At 41.5% G+C, this 22,192-nt stretch overlaps 1 protein-coding gene across 1 annotated transcript in view; it reads right to left on the minus strand.

The window, feature by feature from the left end:
• The window catches only part of Blnk (B cell linker), a 69,977-nt gene that overhangs the window by 45,809 nt on the left and 1,976 nt on the right, over window positions 1-22,192 (minus strand). Inside the window, exon 2 of the mRNA XM_026394795.2 lies at window positions 1,720-1,785. Coding sequence (XP_026250580.2) covers window positions 1,720-1,785 — 66 coding nt within the window. The remainder of the gene's footprint in view (window positions 1-1,719; window positions 1,786-22,192) is intronic.

Here is a 22,192-nt window from a genome sequence, read left to right on the forward strand (position 1 = left end):
ATTTATAGTTTTCAGTCTAAAAATACCACCAAAAGTGACTTCATACTTTTATGTTCAGACTTTGAAGTTCAGCAAAGTCCCAAAGAATGACGATACCCTGCTCTGAAGACAGAGAGAGATGAACTTTTTTATACACTATCATTGGCACAAAATTTGGGGAAGGAAATTTAGTAATAGCAATAAAAAAATTTAAAGGCACAACTCCTTCCATTCATAAATTTTATTTCAAGACTTTAGTTTACTGATATACTCCAAGTCTGCAAAGAATATTTATTAAAGTGTTATTTGTGACAGTTAAATGGAAACAAACAGCTAGAATTTTCTTTAATATTTATTTTTTAGTTATAGTTGGGCACAATACCTTTATTTATTTATTTATTTTTATGTGGTGCTGAGGATCGAACCCAGGGCCTAGCACGTGCTAGGCAAATGCTCTACCACTAGAAATTTTTGATTGATATGATCAAACTGCCCTCCAAGAAGGTTTAAACTCACATCCTCCCCCTTACAAAAATGTCCACCAATATATAGTTTGTTTCATTATGTTTATGATAGACTACTGATCAGCTATTTGGAAAAATAATGTGGTTTACCTACTAATAAAGAAAGATGTCCATAACAAAGCATTAAATAAAACCCATAGCCAGGTGTCGTGGCGCATGCCTGTAATCCCAGCAACTCTGGAGGCTGAGGCAGGAAGATCGTGACTTTGAGGACAGACTCAGCAAATTAGTAAGACCCTAAGCAACTTATCGAGACCTTGTCTCAAAATAAAAATCCAAAGGGTTGGGGATGTAGTTCAGTAGTAAACTGCCCCTGAGTTCAATCCCCAGCACCAAAATAAATAAATAAATCCAACAGAGCAAGTTGGTAGAAAGGTGTATGTAGCATGATACCATGATGAAAATGAAATGTGCATAGGTACTATGTTGGTGCATGAATATGTGTGCCTGAATATATATGTGTATATATATGTATACATATATACACATATATATACACATGCATATGTACGCACACACACACACACACACACACAGAACTCACTCAGGACAACGTCTCTTTCTGGGGAGTGGGTTAAGGTAAGATTGTGAGAAGTGGGCAATTTTGACTTCAAACAATTCTGAATTCTTTCATTTTTTTTTCTCCCTGCCAAATCTTTCATCAAAACAAAACTTGAACACAATACTAATTTGCCTCTCCTTTTGACTTAGATTTTGAGTGGCAAATGCAGGCACATAGAATTTCTATTTTCTCTGTAAGAAGCTTAAGGGGTTTTGGTGTACAGGAAGATTTGGAATTCTAGCTTTCCTTTCCCACGTGCTTGTTGAAAACACTGATAATTAAAATTATTTAAAAAGTGGAAATCAAAATGTAGGTGACAGTTATGGCATCTCAAAAAAGTGAGGGCTGAGTTTTGTGACTTCTTATTTGGATTTCTCCAGGTGTCTTGCTTTGGCATGTGCTGGGCACCCTGAATGAGCACAGCTCACCTCTTCTTTGGTGAGAAGGAAATCCCTAGTTTCCCCTGAATACAGCGCACTCATGGCCTTGTTTCCAGAACACAGACCTAACCCATGCTTCCAGCCACCAGCAAGAAAGGGTGGGTGACATGCTAAACAGGTTGCACCTCCCTGTACAGATTGACTTATTGTATTTGCTTCTCTCACTTAGCAAGGGTTAACTTATTTAAATACATAAATATTTAAATAGTCTCACTTTTTTATTTTGTTCATTATTCCTCCTTCATTGTTCTTAATATCATGGACCATCTTTTGAAGTTGCCTGTAAGAAACAAAATTAAACAAAAATGTTAATAGCAGGAATTATATTGTATTTAGTTAAGTGAACAATTTGAAAACTTTATTTCCGGCCTCATTTCATTTCATTTTATCAGGGTTTTTTTTTTTGTTGTTGTTGTTGTTTTCATCAAATAAACTCCAGAATCTGATAGACCAGTGGTTCTCACTTTAAACTGCACCAGAATCTCCTACAGGGTTAATGAATGGTATCGGGCCAGGCCCTGCCCCCCACGTTTCCCATGTGGGTGTATCTGTGGTGCTCCTGATTTGCATTGCCAACAAGTTCCCAGGGGTTGGGACACCGCTGGTCAGAAGACCATCCTTGAATCACCACTGTACTGTGATAGATCAGAACTTTTTCCACTGTAACCTTTTAATTGCCAAAGTAAAGCAAAATAACTGCATAAGAAAACTAAAGCCCTTACTGACCCATGTGCAAAGTTTTAAACAAATCAGCTGAGTTGTCAGTCTGATAACAAAATGTGGGAGTGTGCTTTACTAGACTTGCATCTTGATGGGACTCTTGACTTTCCTCTGCATGGATTTAGACCACGCTATGTCTGAAGGTCGGTTCACTTTTAGTCTCATTGCTGGCATCCTCCACCCCGCCCTGCTACTGGGAAAGCCAGGGCTGCTCTGCCTGCTCTCTTCAGCAGTAGTTTGCAAAAGCTGCTGATGGAGATGAAGGGATTACAGGCAAAAACGCCTCTCACATTGCGTGAGCCCCACCCGGGGTGGGACGATTTTGCCATTCCTAACACAGAGCTCTAGAATGTAGTGATGTTGGGGACTGTAAAATTAAATGGAAAAACAAAACAGAGCAACAACATGATCTTTCTCTTTTCCCTTCTCATTTTCTTTTCTCCTTCCTCCTTCCCTTATTATCGATCACATAAATTATACAGCCTTCAATTTTATAACTACTTCTTGTTAAAAATGGACTATAGTCTAAGTAAAAGAAGCCAATCTGAAAAGGCTACATATTGTGTAATTCCAGCTATGTAAATGACATTCTGGAAAAGGAAAATTCTGGAGACAATAAAAAGATCAAGGCTTTCTACAAGTTTGAGGGTAGGAAAGAAGGGGTGAATAGGTAGAGACTAGGGGATTTTTAGGAGAAACTAATTTTGTATGAGACTGTAATAATAGATACATGTAATATGTATTCATTGTATCAAAATTTGGAAATAATATTATAAAACCACTCTTTGGGGGGAGTTCTTTTTTGTTGGTTCTTTTTAGTTATACATAACAGTAGTGTCCATTGTGACAGAATTATACAAGCACGGAATATGTCTTATTCTAATTAGAATTCTAGTTTTATGGAGTTTAACTTTCTTTTTATGGCTGAATAATATTCCATTGTGTATATATGAACCATGTTTTCTTTATCCATTCAGCAGTTGATGGACACTTACGTTATTTCCATTTCTTGGCTCTTATAAAGCTGCAATGAATGTGGGAGTGCGGATGTCTCTTTGACATGTTGACTTCATTCCCTTTGGATATATATACCATAGTGGGAGTGCAAGCAACATACACAATGGTGAGATTAACTGTGGTGCATTCACACATGTACCTAGGAAGGTTGTCAGATCACTCCACGGTCTTTCCTTTTCCTCTCCCCACTCCCTTCCCTTCATTCCCCTTTGTCTAATCCCCTGAACTTTTATTCTCTTCCTCCCCCTTATTGTGTAAGCTTCCACATCTCAGAGAAAACATTCAACCTTTGGTGTTTGGGGATTGCTTGTTTCACTTAGCATGATCGACTACAGATCCATCCATTCACTGGCAAATGTCATAAAGTCATTCTTCTTTATGGCTGAAAATAATACCTCATTTCTTTATCCACGATTTCTTTATCCATTCACCTGTTGAAGGGCTCCATAGCTTAGCTATTGTGAATTGTGCTGCTATAAACATTGATGTGGCTGTGTCACTGGAGTATGCTGATTTAAACTCCTTTGGATATATACCAAGGAGTGGTGTAAGTGGATCAAATGACAGGTCCATTCCTAGTTTTTTGAGGAATCTCCGTACTAGGTGAAGTAAGCCATTACCCTTCGTAGCCTGGTGTGCTGCTTCTCTGCCCCTGTGATCTTTTCATCAGACCCATCATGAGACCTTGATAGAACCTCAGAAGCAGAATGTTTGTGCAAGATTAAATAGTGGTTGCACTAATTTGCTGTCCCACCAGCAATGTATGAGCATACCCTTTTCCCCACATCCATACCAACATTTATTGTTTCATGTATTCTTGATAATTGTCATTTTTCCTGGAGTGAGATGAAATCTCAGTGTAGTTTTAATTTGCCTTTCTCTGATTGCTAGAGACGTTGAACATTTTTTCAATGTATTTGTTGATCATTGGTATTTCTTCTTCTGTGAAGTGCCTGTTCAGTTCTTTTGCCCCTTTATTGATTGGGTTATTTGTCTTTGGGGTGTTAAGTTTTTTGAGTTCTTTGTTTATCCTGGAAATTAATGCCCTACCTGAGGTACAGGTGACAAAGATTTTCTCTTATTCTATAGACTCCCTCTTCATGCTCTTGATTGTTTCCTTTGCTGTGAAGAAACTTTTTAGTTTGATTCCATCCCATTTATTGATTCTTGATTTTACTTCTTGCACTTTAGAAGTCTTGTTAAGGAAGCCAACATGTTGGAGTGTTGGGTCTACATTTCCTTCCAGTAGATGCAGGGGTTCTAATTTAATTCCTGGGTCTTTGATCCACTTTGAGTTGAGTTTTGTGAGGGTGAGAGATAGGGGTTAAATTTCAGTCTACTACATGTGTATTTCCAGTTTTCCCAGCACCATTTGCTGAAGAGGCTGCCTTTTCTCAAATGTATGTTTTTGGCAACTTTGTCTAGTATGAGTTAACTGGATTTATGTGGGTTTCTGTCTGTGTCTTCTGTTCTGTTTGTCTTCTTGCCTGTTTTGGTGTTAATATCATGCACCTTTTTGTTACTATAGCTCTGTAGTATAATTTAAGGTCTGGTATTGTGATGCCTCCTGCTTTGTTTTTCTTGCTAAGGATTGCTTTGGCTATTCTGGGCCTCTTATTTTTCCAAATGAATCCCATGACTGCTTTAAAAAAAAATCCCTCTTAATTCAACTTCCACCATTATCACTCAATAAAAAGCCTTCCAAGTTTATACTACCTGTGTATAAAGATGGACAAAGTTCACAAAAGTAAGTTCACCTTTGACATTTTGTAATCTGCATTTTCTACTTCATATATATAAACACCATCAATTTGTTCAATTTCAAGTTAATCAAAATTAATAAATACATGAGTATTCATTCATTTTATATAAGTATGCATTTATATAGAATAATAAATATAGTTATTTTTAATTAACACATAAAAATTGAACATATTTATTGGGTACCATGTGATGTTTCAATACGTTATGACATTGTGCAATATTCAGATCATGGTTATATTACCTAATCTTCAATACTTATCATTTATTTGTAGTAAAAATATTCAAAATTATTTCTTCTAGGTGTTTTGGAGCACACAGTAAGTTGTTATTCATAGGCACCTTGCCGTGCAATAGAATACTGACCAAACCATAACTTAGTACCCCTTGATCAGCCTTTCCCCACCCCCCTCTTTCCCCTGCCCTCCCCAGCCTCTGGTAACCACCAGATATTCTCAACTTCTATGAGATCGACTTTTTTAGATTCCACAATAAGTGAGGTAGGTCATACAGTATTTGTCTATCTGTGCCTGGCTTGTAACAGTGGTCCCTTCACCTTCTGAATATAGCCCTCGTATGTTTTAAGGCTTATTTATTTATTTTTTAATTTTTGGTTTTGGGTACCAGGGATTGAACTCAGGCTCACTCAACCACCGAGCCACATCCCTAGCCCTATTTTGTATTTTATTAGAGACAGGGTCTCACTGAATTGCTTAGCAACTCATTAAATTGATCACGATGGCTTTGAACTCCTGATCCTCCTGCCTCTGCTTCCGGAGCCACTGGGATTACAGGTGTGTGCAACTGTGCCACTGTAAGGCTTTTTTTTTTTTTTTTAATGTCTTTTTTTTCTCCTCTCTTCTCCCCTCTCCCCCTGTCTAACAAGATTAGGGAGACAGTGTTATCTTTTTTCCCCTTAGTTGTTCTGCCTTTGAAAACACCACTACAGGAAGGAGATGCCTGCTGAGATCTGGGAAGTTAATATCTCCCAAATTAACAAGTGAATCCTAACAGGCCATCAGGGCACCCTGGGACCCCCTACCAGAGCACACCTGAAATGAATCCCTTGAAAAGTTCCTTTAAAACCCTCCTGTCCCTCCTGATGGGGAGAGTCACAGCCTTTGGGACAGGAATCCCCTGTGTTTCTCCTTTGCTAGCAAAGCAATAAACCTTCTTTTCCCCTTTTCTCAGAAACCATGTCTTCATTATTAAATTGGCATTTATTGGCATTGGGGACAAGGACTGAGCTTTCAGTTACAGGCTTATTTCACTTATTGTAATGTAATTATCTCCAGTTTCCACCCATGTTGTTGTAAATGATAGGATTTCATCTCTTTTTATGGCTGAATAATATTCCATTGTGTATATATGAACCATGTTTTTTTCATCCATTCAGCAGTTGATGGACACTTAGGTTATTTCCATTTCTTGGCTCTTATAAAGCTTCAATGAATGTGGGAATGCAGAAGTTTCTTTGACATATTGACTTCATTCCCTTTGGATATATATACCAGAGTGGGAGTGCTAGAACATAGGATAGTTCTACTTTTAATTTTTTGAGGGACAGCCATACTGTATTCCATAACACCTGCCCTAATTTCCATCCCCAGCAAAGGTGCATTAGTGTTCTGTCCTCTGAGCATCCTGGCCAGCACTTGTTATCTTTGTCTTTTTGATAGGAGCTATTCTAACTACAGTGAGATGATATCTCATTGTGGATGTGATTTTCATTTCCCTGTCTTCTTTTGAGAAAAGTCTATTTAGCTCTACTGCCCTTTTTTTTTAAATTAGATTGTTGGCTTTTTGCTATTGAATTATTTGAATGTTCTATTAACCCTTTGCCAGGTGTATAGCTTGCAAATATCTTCTCCCATTCCATTGAGTGTCTCTCCACCCCATGGGTTGTTTCTTTGGCTGTGCAGAAGATTTTTAGGTTGAAGTAACTCCATTTATCTATTTTCGACTTTGATTTCTGTGCTTTTGAAGTCATATCCAAAGCATCCTTGCCTATCCTATTACACTTCATGTATTTAGAACATTCAAACCCATCTTTCCTGCCTCTGCCAACCAAAGGGCCACTCTGCTCCAGGTTGTGACAGGAAATGCTGAAATATCAGGACCCCCAAATTAAGAGAGGAGAGAGAAGACCAAAGCAGAGCTGAGGAGTCCTAGAGAAGCCAGTGTAGTGTGAGAACCAGTGCAGATTGATGGCTTCTGGGAGCCTTGGATCAGGAAGGAGAAACAGGGAAGGAGAGATCCCAGGTCCCCCAGTGCCATCAAACCCATTCTCTTCTCCTAGGTCCCCTCTGAAATAATAGTGTTTGCTGAGATACAGTCTAAAGATCACCTGTATCTATCTGGTCTAAAAAGTTTGAATTACTTGGCCCTGAACTATACCAATGGGAAAATCAAGTGGGTCCCACCAATCTGTATTTCAACAAATTCCCCAGGACTGGCAACCCTTGCGCACACCAAAAACACGAGAACCGTTGCTAAAAAGATCAGGTCTGGTTTATTGCCTTCTAGACACTCAGGGGCCATTATGGTAGGACAATGCAATAAACCCTTGGGTGGCTTTTCAACCCTTCTGCTCTTTTCAACAGACCAGTCATGAGACCCTGATAAAAGTAGAATGTCTGCACAAGATGAAATTGTTCCTGGGGAAAAACCGAAACAAACTCTGTGGCTTCTTTTGTTCTTTAGCCAACTTAGAAATCACTAATTTGGGAGGTCATACAGCTGGCTCGTGGTTAAGACCCTTAAGTGGCCTTCTGCTTTCAATTGCAGTTCTCACAATATTCTCTCTTCTTTTGGGCCCTTGCCTATGTCACTTGCCCAAGTTTGTCTCTTGTAGGTTTCAACAGTTTCAAACAAAATTAATGGTTGCCTGGTGGCTTCAGCCCATTCCAAGTCAGGAACTCACACCATTGACCCCTTCAGATCAGGGAGCGGAAGATTTCTATAACCTTCAAAGGTAGGCAGGATCCATGTAAGAATGTCACCCTGAAGAAGTCACAGAAGAAAACTTTGGTCCTTGTTTTCCTAAGAGAAGGGGGATAAAATTCTCTCAGGGGGGAATGAGATAGTCGGGGCCACCCCAGGAGGACAAAAGGCTGGGACAATGAAGTAAAGCCCTGGGTGAAGTAAGCCATTACCCTTCGTAGCCTGGTGTGCTGCTTCTCTGCCCCTGTGATCCTTTCATCAGACCCATCATGAGACCTTGATAGAACCTCAGAAGCGGAATGTTTGCGCAAGATTAAATTGTCATTGGGGAAAAATGCAAATAAATCCTCTAGCTTCCCTTGTTCTTAGTCAACTTTAAAAATCACTAATTTTGGAGGCTGCACGGTAGACAATGCATTAGTAGCTTCCTGCTAGTTTTGCCGTAGATAACACCTTTGATGGGTGTGCTATCCAGTGATAAGGGTTGCCTTGGTTACTTTTCTAGGACTTGAAGCGAACTTCTGCTGAGAACACTGACTTTTCACTTGGGCCTGCAGATGTCTGATGGGTGGCTAGAACAGGATGAAAAGCCTCAGCATCTTTGTTTTCAGACTATATCTGTCCCCTTTGCTGCCCTAACTTTTGGGTCAGATTCTACTTCCTCTACCTATAGACGTGTTGATTGCCCACTGGAGCTGAAAAGTATTTTTTCCTTACCCCAAACTTATGCTTTTTCAGCAGCTACAAGCACCCAAAGCGCTTCACCCCTATCATAAGGCCTGGATAGAGCCCCAAGGCCAGGATGCTCGCCCAGGATGATGGTGCCAATCATAAGAGTAACTTAGCCATTCTTAAGACAATTTGACTGTGACCAGCAGTGGTCCAAGCTTCATGCAAGAAGAAGCACCTTTTGGAATTGTGCCCCTGGCTAGTGGAAAATTACAGACGTTAGCCCACTCCAGCAAATCAATAAAAGTCTACATCTCCCTTTGTTTGGGAAGCAGCCTGGTCTTCCTCTTGATGGGTGCATTGCCCTGTGTGCTCCCAAAACTTGGTTCCCTCTCATTTCTATTGTTTCCAAACCAAAGGATTCCATCTCCAGGAACAAAAAAGAGTGAGAAATGGAAGGCAGGTGTTCAGGAACAAGAAGTGCAAAGGCTCAGAGACGACATTTTCTGAGATGTTTGGGGTCTGGAATGAAACTGAGAGTAGTGGGAATGTGGAATGTTGTGGGAGAGACAGAGTCAAAGATGAGACTGAGGGGTTGGAGACAGGTGTCAAAACCTTGTTAGTATAAAGGCCAAGGAAGTGGACAGCAGGAAGCCCTCAAGAGAGCTTTCCTCAGTGTGTGTCATAATCAGGGTTGGCCTGGGCCAGGGGATTCCTGTGACTGGGAGATCAATATGGATGCCGCTCTGCTGAGCCCTACTCCAAGCCCATGACAGTGAGATGGGAGGTGCCAAAAGCTATGGAATGACATTAGGAGTGCCATTTGTCAGCTGGGTAGGAGGAGGGGTTTGTGGCCACCAGGCTGAGAGCTCTCAAAGAGGATATTGCTGGGACAAGTTTGTACTGGCTGTATTCAGACCTGAGACAAGAAAAACAACAATGGTGATTTTGATCCTGTCTTCATTTAAATTTCAGTATTTAGCTTATCACGAATTTATTATTATTATTTTGGTGAAAATATTATTTACCTTGATCTACTTAGTTTTTTTTTCAGTCTCCCCCTTAAAGCTCAATGTCATGATTTGTTGTTTTATGAAAGACATTTATTTGTCTTATTTATTCCTTAAACATTTAGTAAATGCACATCTGGGACACCCTTATTTGTCTTATTTACTCTACAAACATTTAGTAAGTCGCATTCCAGGATAACCTGAGAAAGCCACGATTATAGCACAAGCCCTATAAGCCATTGTTGAAAGACTGCCTTGCACAGACTAGTAGACAGACTTGGAGAACCAACCATAAATGCTGAAGGCAGCATTTATGGAGCGTATATTATGTCCCAGATGTCACATACATCAACTCACTAAGCTCTCACAACCTCCCCATGGGATAGGTCCTTTTATTATCCCATTTTTTTAGTGGTAATAAAATTCTTAACTATGTTTCACTAGGATTAAGTATATCCACACTGTTGTCAATCAGGACAGAGGTCCTTCTCACCATCTTATCACCTAACAAAATCCTTCTGGCCTATGCAAAATGAGACAAAGACAAAAAGAGATTGGGGAGGGGGGGTTCTGATTTCTATTGAAAGACGAAATCTTCAGCTACCAACCCATCACTTTGAAACAGAAGGCCACTTTTTGACTGTGTGGTTATTGGCACATGGTGGGATACCTCCATGACCAGCATCCGCCTCCCTCCTTCCACAGTCTGGTCCGGTTCTAGCCCTGGTTTCCTGGGGCCCACTTCCTCCAGCTTGGCAGTCCTGTGGCCTTGTTGGGGTTATAATTAGATTTGCAAATTCAGCACCCAGGCTGCTTCCTTCTACAGAGTGAGCTCATGGTGGAGCTGTCACAAAAGTTTCAATAGCCCCTTCTACAGTGTGATAACCTGAGAAAGCCCCCCAAGGTTGAGTTAGTGCCCCCACCCCACTCCTCAGATGCCGACACAGGCCTACTGAGTACATGATGCCATTTCAGACCATCTAGCTTTGAAATCCAAACTCCTAATTTTGCCTTTAATTAAAGTGGTCATAGAAATTAATAAGTGACAGAGAATTCAGGAAAATTATGCACGAACCTCCTCCTGTCCCAACAGAGAAAATCATATTCCAGGGACATTTGGCAATTGCTCCAAGGTTAATTTTTCATGGAAGATTCCCCATCTCTTTTCATTGTATCCTCCTCCTTCCCTTTCCATATCTGGTCTGAATCTCTTGGTAGAAGATAAGCTTTCCCATGGCAGAGAGGTGCCTCCAACAGTCCTTGGCCACAGCCCAGAGCCACGATTATAGCACAAGCCCTATAAGCCATTGTTGAAAGACTGCCTTGCACAGACTAGTAGACAGACTTGGAGAACCAACCATAAATGCTGAAGGCAGCATTTATGGAGCGTATATTATGTCCCAGATGTCACCTACATCAACTCACTAAGCTCTCACAACCTCTCCATGGGATAGGTCCTTTTATTATCCCATTTTTTTAGTGATAATAAAATTCTTAACTATGTTTCACTAGGATTAAGTATATCCACACTGTTGTGGTTATCCCCATTTTTATAAATGAGAACATTTGGCTCAGACAGGTTATGTGATTTGTCTTGTCCTACAGCTGGTAGACCACAGAGCTGGTGTTCCAAATCAGTTGTGACTCCAGAGCCCATTCGCCCAGCCCTCTCTGGACGTGCACACTGCCTTGTTTTAACTTGGCGCCTCATCAGGGCAGGTGACTAACTTCACCACAGGTCTCTCTGGTCGCCTTCCTCTCTGTCCCAGGAGATGGCATCCAGTCCTTCTATCCGTACAGAGGTCTTGTTGGGGACACAGGTGATCCCCCACCCCTGCCCTGCCCTGCTATTGATTCCCAAGGTCAGACTTCTTGTTAGAGGGAACAAGGGCTCTTCCAGCCTGTTTCAGTCTTTAGGAGAAAAAAAGAAAAGGGACAGATGGGGACGGGGGAGGGGTCAAGAGAGAAGATGATGCACTCAGGTGGCCGAAGGGAATAGGTAGGGACTTTCTGGGTCTGGAACATGCTCAGAAGTAGAGTATGTTTATCTCGACACCTAGTCAGAATGGCCATCTGAGAGTGCCTGAGAAGAGCGGCTGTCCACCTCAGGCGAGCATCTCTCTGCCAGCACCCTCTCTCACTAACAGCCTGTGAACCACAGAAAGTAATTTGCAAGTTTCTCCAGGCGGTCACACCCTACCATTTCTTTCTTTCTTGCCAAGATCTGCAAATATATGGTGTTAGGGTTGGCATGTCTGGACCGTTGAGCTGGGTTATAAGCAGGCAGAAATCGGGCTGACCTGGCACAGTCGGGACTACGATGATTCCACTAATACTCTCTATCTTAAAAAAAAAAAAAATCCTGGTCCCATTTACCTTGAAGGAGGCAGCTAGGCATGGGACAGCCACACTGAAACTGATGAAATGAAAGGAAACTATGCTACAGACCAGATGTTGTGTTTGGAAGAAACTCCACAGGGCAAGCTGTTTAATTTTGTCTCTCTGTTAGACTCTGATGGGCTCACTGTTCTACAAGGTATGGACAGTTGATTTTTTTTTTTCCTGTAATGGGGATTGAATCCAGGGGTACTTTACCACTGAGCTGCTTCCCCAACCCTTTTTAATTTTTAATTTTTTATTTTGAGACACAGTCTTGCTAAGTTGCTAAGGGCCCTGCTAAGTTGCTGAGGCTGATCTTGAACTTGTGATCCTCCTGCCTTGGTCTCCCAAGTCGCTGTGATTATAGATGTGCACCATTATGCCTGGCTGACAGTTGGAATTTTGATATACTCACAGTATCTCCTCTACCAGCATCAAAATCACTATGCAAAACCCATGTTCCTAAACCAAAACAGCTGCCAATAAAAGTCAGTGGAAAAAAAAATTCTAATTCCATTTCAAAAATTCTGAAAAATTGTAGAAAATACTATGTTTAAGAATTCAAACATATCCTTTAAAAAATTAACTTCATAATTAATGGGTAAAAAGAATCTTGGCTGTGCCTACCTGGTACCATATAGTATTGTCATCTGCTTGTCCAGCCATCTATTTCTGCAGCTAAAAGCATAGATATTTTCAGGAAAAGAATGATTTTGAGGGATGCTTTTGTCCTGTATACTGAAAATATTTGACCCAGTTAAATTCTTCTTCCTGGGATCTGAGTTTAAAAAAAAGGTATTGAGAATATCTTATGTGTAGGGGTTGGGGTAAAAGTAAAACTTCCAATTTTTAAAAGGCATCTAGAAATATGTATCAAGAATACATATTAAGATAAACTTTAAAACAATATCTAATTGGTCAAAGGAAAATATCACAGGCCCTTCAAATACACTATTTTACGTTAAATAAGCTAAGAAGTTTCATTATCAGTTTTAATGGTGATAAAACACACAAAGTATAAAATTCAACCATTTCTATGTGTACAATTCAGTATCATTTAGTAAATTGGCAAAGTTGCACAACTACCACCAATATCTAGTTCTAGAACATTTTCATCATCCTAAAAGGAAATCTCTTACTCAGAGAGTAGGAATTAGCAATTTTAAAGCAATATTTTTTTCAATTTGCTTTTGAGGTATTGTATATGAATAGCTTTTTTAAACTCTTTTTTAAAATTTATTTATTTTTGGTCCCGTGGATCAGACCTGGGACCTTGCACATGCCAGACATGTGACTTACCACTAAGCTACATCCCCAAGTCAGGTTTTAACCATTTTAAGATGTTGTTGACTGCATTCACCCTAAAAAGTAGCTTTGGGTATGTCAGGCTCAATCACTAGGGATTGGCTTGGAAACTGTAATGATCTTTGAACGTACTATGAAATAAGTCCTTCTACTGCAAAGAGGACCTTGACCCTGAACAGGCTGTAAAGACAAAATAATCACGTATCTGTAGAGTCCAATTTCCCTGCGGTTTGGTATTGAGAGTCCCATTTTCTTTCTCGGGAGTATATTTGTCATGTTTGTATTTGATTCTATTGTCATTATTTGCATGAAAATAAAATGACTCTTCCCTAGTATGTTCAGTACCAAGTATAGCATTAACCTACTTTTTGTGCTTAAAAAATTATTCTTCACCCTGCATCTTTTTACACTTTGAACCAGGTAAAGTTGTCAAGTGGTAGGGGCAGGTGGAGCACAGGAGGAATTTCGTCCTGTGTTTGAGCTCAAATTCTCTCTTTCAAGCACCCTTGGGCACAGCCTCCCCCTGGGGAACTCCACTTACTTAGGTGTGGTCACTGGCTTCTGACCTTTCCTTCTTTCTCACCACCTTCTTGAACAATGTTCCATTCATCCAGCCAACAATGTTGATTGAACCCTCCTCTGTGTGGGAGGTGGAGAGGATGGCTCTGTGGCCCCTGGGTCTAAGTTGGCTGTGGATAAATGATTCTTGTGCTGGGGACAGATAATGACTTGACTCCTTAACCTGTTCCACTTGGGAGCTGGATTTGAACCAGAATCCTGAGACACTACCAATGGAGAGGCATGAGGGAAGTTGAGGCTGGGGGATAATTTTCGGAATGGGACGTTCACTGTCCATTTTACATATTTACAGATACAGTGTCCCTATGATGTATGCTATATATTATTAGTATACATTTTTATTTCCCTTTCCCAGATTAAAAAAAAAAAGGCTAAAGAGGATTATGACCTTCCCAAAGACGATGAGCTAGTTAATTGCAAAGCAAGAATTTAAATCCTGTTCTGTTTGAGTCCAAAGTTCATCTTTCCAGTACAGCAAAAACACCTTCCCAGGATGCCTGCTAAATGATACCACATTGGTGTTGCCTGCTCAGTCTCTCTGTAAAGCCAGCTCTGCTCTTTGTAATTATAACTCGCTCTCGGATGACAGGAACTACTGTGGGAGCATTCTTTGAAAAACATAGAGTAGTTTCCTGAGTCAGCGTGGAATTCAAGTTTGGGCCGGGAAGCATGCAATAACCTGAAATACTGACAGCATGAAACTCAGGTTTCTGACTCATAAGTTAGCTGCCTTTTAGTTAAAAGAAAAAAAGTCCAGGAAAAGTACAGAACACTGACTAAGCTGGAATGGTATATTGGCCATAAAATTATATACATGGTATACATGGCCACCTCTTCTTCCTCCTCATAAGCAGAGAGGAGGTGTACCTCTAGGGTTGCCTTTGATGGTCTGAGCTTGAACAGAGGCTTCACCTCTCTGACCTCAGTTTTCCTAGCTGAGGAATAGAAGGCTGGAGAGATGTCCTCTCAGGTCCTTGCAAGGTGATCAATTATGCTTTTCCATCATGCCATGTCTCTACACATGGCAAGGTAAGCAGGCATGGCCACCCATGGACACTGTGGCTCATCATTTCTAGGGTCTCATGTAAAATGAAAATGCAGACCTCTTGTTTGAAATTATAAGGCAAAAATTTCAGGACAGCATCAGCAGGGCATTACACTAAGCACAGAACCCTTCTGTATGCATGGCCACTCACCAGGAAGCTCAGAGGCCTGGCGGTGTGTTCCCTGCCTTGTGTGAAGGAATGAAATCTGGGGCAGCTGGAGCCCCCAGCAGTGCTGCTGGGAGGCAGGGGTGCTCCTGGGGTAATGAGATCCTTCTTCAGGGAAGTGGTCAACAGAGAAGAGCAGCCCAGCAAGGGGACACTGCATGTCCATTAAACTGGCTATTTTGCCTTGCTTTTGAAGTAAGCATTGACCCAACCATGTTGGACTCAGGGTCATGGTCTGTTTAGGAGGCCCAGATCACAGTGCTGTAAAAGAGTTGTGCAAATATCATTAAAACATAAGCTGTCAGGTGTGGCTGCCAGTGGACTCCCTTTTAGAAGGGAGGTGAAGGCAAAACAGGCAGGAGAGGGTGGGTCAACTGAGCAAAAGCAGGGGCCTGTGGGAGGAACTCTTAGGAGGCTGATAGCCTCAGCTGTGGAAAAAGGTATGGAGAGGAAGGAGGCAGAAAGGGAGACGAGCTTGCTCACTGATGGATGGGGAACTGGGACAGAAACATGAATATGCTGGGGAAGACACACAACCAGCAGGTGGGAATCCCTGAGACGTTTCTACCACAGCCAGCATCTCTGAGTCCCCACCAGCCAACAAGAGCCTGCCAGCCTACCACAGTGTCATCACACTTCAGGGTCCCCCCTCCCCTGATCTGGAGGAAGCACAGGGATGGGGCTAGAATTCCATCCCATCAGCATTTCTAACCCCTAATTGTGTGCTTGGTCCCTGGGGTCTAGGAAGCACAGTGGGGACATGGAATGAGAATAGCAAGGCTGTCCCTGAGAGCTTAAACATCAAAAGGAGAGAAATAAGGTCGCCTTAAAGAAGAAGAGTGGCCCCCTCCCAAGAGCAGTAGATGGTGGCTTGCAGGGGCTGAGAGGAGAGGGGCCTGGGGTAATAGTGTAATAAGCACAGAGTTTCAGTTTTCCAAGATGAAAAAGACCCTGGAGATGAATGGTGGTGATGGTTGCCTGACATTATGAACGTACTGAATGCTACCGAGCCATACACTTAAAGTTGGTGAAAGGGTAAATTTAATGTTTTATGTAAATTGTTGCAATAAAAAGAAATAGAAAACAAGCAAAAATAACAAGGAGACAATTGGGTGTTATCATAAATCCAGGACGCAGGTGTCTGGCTGGGAAGCAGTATCCGTGCCTCTGATACCATCCTACATGGAGTCTTGGTGAAGTGGAATTACAAATTTCCCATGGGCTCTGTAGTGGGCCAAGGGCCCCAAGGCCACATGAGCTTGGAGGCAGAATCTAGAATCAGCCACCAACGGGGAGCAAGTGACATCTCAACAGAGAGTGGTCCCCAACAGCCAGGATCCCTCTCAGGCACCTCCACTCCTAAGAGTATCAGAGAAGCCATTTCCTGAGATCTGGATAAGATCAAAAGCAATTTAAAGAGTCATTTTTTTAGAAGGAAAAGATAGAACTACTTAATAATAGAGTTGGAATAAACTCTTAAAAAGATTGCACCCTCAGAACCCACCCACCAGTTTAAAAAATCTCCACCCCTGGCCACAAGAGAGGCCATCTTGGCTGATGGATGAGTTACATCTGGGTCTCAGCCACTGCTGCAGGGTGTTTAGTTTTGACTAAGAAGATATTAAAAGACATCAAAAGCATACCATTTCTCCTGCACCTCTTGCTTTGTCTTTTCCTTTTTTTTTTTTATTGAGACATATATATATTTCTGGGATAAAAGTATGATCATTCCATATAGGTATATAGCATATAATGACAAAATCAGTGTAATAAACATTTCTATCTCCTTGAACATTAATCATTTCTATGTGTTGGGAACTTCCAGGTTCTCCTAGTTACTTTGAAATATATTACAGATTGTTGTGGTCTAGTTACCCTACGAGGCTATAGGACTCAGTACTAATTCCTTCTATGTAACTGAGATAGTCTCTCGCTATCCTGCTCCCCATACCCCCTGAGTTCAGTGACCACTCTTTCACTCTGTTCTTCTATGAGATCAATTTTTTAGTTTCTACAAATGAGCGAAAGCATATAGTATTCATCTTTCTGTGCCTGGCTTATTTTACTTAACACAATGTCTTCCAGTTCCACCACTTTGGCACAAATAACATGATTTCATCTTTTTAATGGATGACTAATACTCCATTATATGCATTCATGTGTGTGTGTGTGTGTGTGTGTGTGTGTGTGTATATATATATATATATATCTCCAGAATCAGCCACCAGCCTGGAGCATCTATCTAACTTTTGAACAGAGAGCACACACCACATTCTTTATCCATTCACCTCCTGGTGGACATTTTGGCTGATTCCATATAATCTTGGCTATTTGAATGGTGCTGCAGTAACCATGGAGTACATCTCTTTGATACGTGATTTAACTTCCCTTGACTCTGTGCCCACTAGTGAAACTGTCTGACTAAATGGGAGTACGCAAGGAATGTCCATATGTTTCCATAGTTGCCGTACTAATTTATGCCACAAAACAGCATAAAAGTTCCCCTTTTTCTGCATCCTTGACAGCATTTGTTTGTTGTCTATTTGATAATGGTCATTCTAATGAGGGTGAGGCAACATCTCATGGTAGTTTCCATTTGCATTTTCTTGGTGATTAGTGATACTGAGCACTTTTTCATATTCTTTTTGGCTATTTGTATCTTTTTGATAAATGTCTGTTTGGGTCATTTGCTTTTGTCTTTATCCAGGGTCTCCAAGTACTAGTATCCCTGGACCTCAGGACAGCATATTCTGCTCCAGAACAGTGCACCCACTTCTGCAAGAATTTGGGTATGGGAGACCCACCACCCTTGGATGTCTTTATAACTGCTACCAACTAATCTGCTTCTGTCCCAACTTTCAGGATTTCCACTCAATGTTGACTCAGTCTACTTATAAAAGTAGAAACAGAGACCATTTCAATCCAGACTCATGTCTGGAAATCTTCCTGCTCTCATTTCTCTGACTAGGAGAGAATGATCCATACCTCAATGGTGCATGAAGCTCATGAAATTTATTTTTTTATTTTTATCATTTAAAATTAACAAAAACAACTCATTGATATTTAAGCCCAAGAACCTCTAGCCTTTTCCCTTGGCAACTTCTCCCCTAAATCTCTCAGACAGAAAAAAAATAAATATCTTCTGTGAGCAGAGGCCACACCAATTGCCAAGACGTCTATCATATAGTCTACATATTAAATACTCATTGTTACTCTAAACTTCTTGTTCTAGAGATAATTCATTCCACTTGTTTGGAGTCCGGGTTTCTGAGGGGTGGCACAATTTGCATTTTGGGCCAGATAATTCTTTGTTGGGTCCACACTCACTAAGGGGATCGTCAATTAGACTATCTAGAAATATTACTGCTCTCTGCCTACTAGATGTCAATAACCCCCAACTGTGAACAAAATAACCCCTGGGGGCAAAATTGTCCCAGATGGAGAAGCTCTAAAAGATAGTTAAGTCTTGGGTGAGGCCAAGGGGAGGCTACGTCTATGCATTTTCTTTCTTTTTCTTTTTTTTTTTTTTTTTTGGTATTGGGGATTGAATTTAGGGGCACATGAGGACTGAGCCACATCCCCAGCTCTATTTTATATATATTTTTTAGAGACAGGGTCTCACTGAGTTGCTTAGCACCTCGATTTTGCTGAGGCTGGCTTTGAACTCTCAATCCTCCTGCCTCAGCCTCCCGAGAGGCTGGGATTACAGGCGTGCACCACCACCGGCTATGTCTATGCATTTTATTAAAAAGCCAAAGAAAGCCATCAAGTGCCTCAATTTCCCTCTAAAAAGCCCTCATTTAACCTCTCTCCCTTTCCCCCCTTGCACATGTTCTTTAACAGATTCCTTGATGTCATTATAAGAGGCCACAGTAAGGTCTCCTTTAAAAATCAGCTAAGTAGCCGGACACGGTGGTGCATGCCTGTAAACCCAGGTACTTGGGAGACTGAAGCAGGAGGATCTCAAGTTTGAGGTCAGCCTCAGCAACCTGGTGAGGTAGGTCCTAAGCAAGTTAGTGAGACTCTGTCTCAAAATGAAAAATAAAAAGGGCTGGGGGTATGGCTCAGTGATTAAGAACCCTGGGATCAATCCCCAGCACCAAAAAAGGGGATGGGGGAGAAAGAGAGGGAGGGAGGGAGAGAGAAAACCAAATGAGTAAATTCTCCATGTAGTCAATGGAGTTAATCATCTGTGGGGAAAACCCAAGATACTATGAATGTGTGCCTCAAGCATTCAGTACCGGCCTCCTCCAATCTCTGATTGATCTAGGGGCAGGGCTGGAATGCAATTGTAGCTCAACTCTTGGCAACCTAACCTAATTAATTATATCCCAACCCTTTTGGAGATGGTTTGCATGAAGAGGAAGGAGCTGTTCCAACGTAGCACGCATCAGTGGTTGGATCAGGACAGAGGGTGCCTCAGACACACAGACATGTTTTAGTGTCTTCCAACCATACTTATGCACAGATGGGTGAGAGGGTCGTCTGAGTTTTCTTGGCCGATGACCCTGAAGTCCACACTCACTAAGTAAATTTCTGATCATGTGTCTCCTTCTCCCACAAGAAGAAAGGATCCTTGTCCAGTTGCTCCAAACATTCCATTCATCATTGTGACACAAAACAGTCAGTTGGGTAGATTCTCAGTGGACATGAGGCAGGTAGGTAGTGTGAGGTGAATGGGAAGCCAGGCTGCCTGGGGTGGGGTGGGCTGTCCATCTCTACCATTGGGTGCTGTGGCTCCTGTTCGCATCCCTGCCCTGCCTGCTGCTCCAGTTAAGGGGGAAATGGATCCATAATGGGAGGAGGAGAAGAGATGACAAACAACCACTCACAATGGGTGGGCTAAGGTCCTGGCTCTTGGGTTCACTTTCTTTTTACTTCTCGTACTGACCCGGTGGTATCAATTATGCTGGGTACTTTGGCCCATGTCGTCCTATTTGTCTTCATAATAAGCCTGAGGAAGACAGGCCTAATCTCACTTGACAAGTGGGGAAACTGGGGCGTGCTAAATGGCTTCTTCAGGACCCATGGCTAGTAACCGACCACTGGAATCAACCCTTTTGGACTCTACTTGCATCTTCCTTCCAAATTAATGAAGAAGTATCTCCAGGGGGTCATGGGATAAAATGGTAACCTTAGAGACTATGACATACCTAATATATCTCTGTGCTGCAAGGATCGAATAGCATCCGAGTGGAGAGGGATTTGGGGAATTGTTTGGTCCAAGCTCCGCATTTTGTAGAGGAATTTGGACCAGACAAACATAGGGGACCTAGAAGAGAAGAGAATATGTCCAGGATCCTGTGGGAGAGAAGAACACAGAAGTGCCAAAAAGGAAAGACTCCGGGGCGTGGTAGGTGAGTGGGCTTGGGTGGAAGTGCAGAGAGAAGCAGAGGGGAGGATGAGTCAGAGTCAGAGTCGATCATGAAACCATGACAGAAACAGGAAGGACCAGGGAGGGAGCTAGTGATGGAGAGGTTAAAAGAAGTTGAATTTGTTTCTGAAGAACTGAACTTGAGAAGTCAAGGAACTGGGAACTCCAGTTGAAAATTCTAAGACCTGAGAAGAGAAAACATATCCCAGCACCCGACAAATCTCAGGGCAAGCACCCTAGCACCAAGACCCAGGCACCCATGGCAGGACTCTCTCATGCTCAACAGTTTTACCGGCCACTTAGATGACAGCTGAGAGAGGGATATCTGTCATGTCTATAATCCATGCAAAGCAAAATACCACAGATGGTCACAGAATCAATAGACAAAATAGTCAGAAAGAAGAAATGAAACTAGCACCAACTTTATCAGGAATCAATGTAAAATCCACTGTTCATGTTCAGAAAATCAACTGCACAGAATTAATAAGAGTAACGATGGTAATAATATTAATAGCTGTTATTCTTAAATTCAATAATTGCCATGTGCCAGGAATACTGTGTCATCGCTTCACAAGACTACTTAATCCTTATAATAGTCCCGTGACATTTATACTGTTATTATCATCTTTACCTTACAGGTAGGTGAGGGAGGCCCAAAGTCACAAACACCTTGATTTGTCTATCTGAAAAACACTATACTCTTTATCCAATAAGATGAGGATTGGGGAGACCTGATTTGAACATGCTTGTGTCAAAGACCTTTTCTACTTGTAAAATAAGCAAGTATGTGTGAGTGCGTGTGTGCTAAAAAAAAAAAAAAAAAACCACAAGCACAAATGATGAGCAAATTTGGAAGTTATACAAATGGAAAATTTCCCCTTCAAATTGGTTTCTCGAAACTGAAAAGAATGAATTTGAATGTGCTTCAGGATTGTAAAATTTGAAATGTTCACCTAGAAGTGTAAAATTTTTAAGATCATAAGAACAATGTTTACTGTGGAAGAATCGAGAACCCAGAAGGGTTTCTAATGATATCACCACCTTATAAAATGCAAGAGAAAACCACAGCTAAGAATCCACTAGAAGATCCTGAGAGTCTGTGAACTCCCCCTCACACGGGAGCCCACCTCACGTTGTGCTTTGGTGGAAGCAAACATCTTTGTGGTCATGCCCAGCTCCCTTGCCCGTCTCAACTCCTCTACACAGACACTCGAGGTGAGAGCTCACCTCAGCCTTCCATTCGGGAACTTTTCCTTTCTCCTTCATCTCAAGAATCCTCTACTTCCCTTCTAATCCTATCTGCCCTCTTTTCCTTGGTCCACTCTGTTTTTCTCCTGGTCACTCCATTTGCCTCCATTCTTATTTCAGACCTGGAAATATACCCCGTGGGCCAGGGTCCTCCCTTCTGATGCTTGGATGGACACTCATTGTCATTTTTTTTTTTTTGGCTAAGAATTTGAGCAGATTCCAATATAACTTTAACAAGCATAAGAGTATAAACATAGCTGTCTATGTATATTGTCAGCTGGTGCCAAATAATTGCACAGTAGGTGATCTTCTGAATCAGTCTTAACCCGGGAAAAAGAGAACACACAAGTCCTAGGGGGTATGTGTTCCATCTATCCATTCCTCACCGGGTCATACAATTACAGGAAAGATCTAGGATGATGTTTTGAGTCCCTTGTGTTTACAATTTCATTTCTTTGGAAAGTTCCACGT

The sequence above is a fragment of the Urocitellus parryii genome, chromosome 5 (assembly GCF_045843805.1).
Source record: "Urocitellus parryii isolate mUroPar1 chromosome 5, mUroPar1.hap1, whole genome shotgun sequence".
NCBI classification, from domain to species: Eukaryota; Metazoa; Chordata; class Mammalia; order Rodentia; family Sciuridae; genus Urocitellus; species Urocitellus parryii.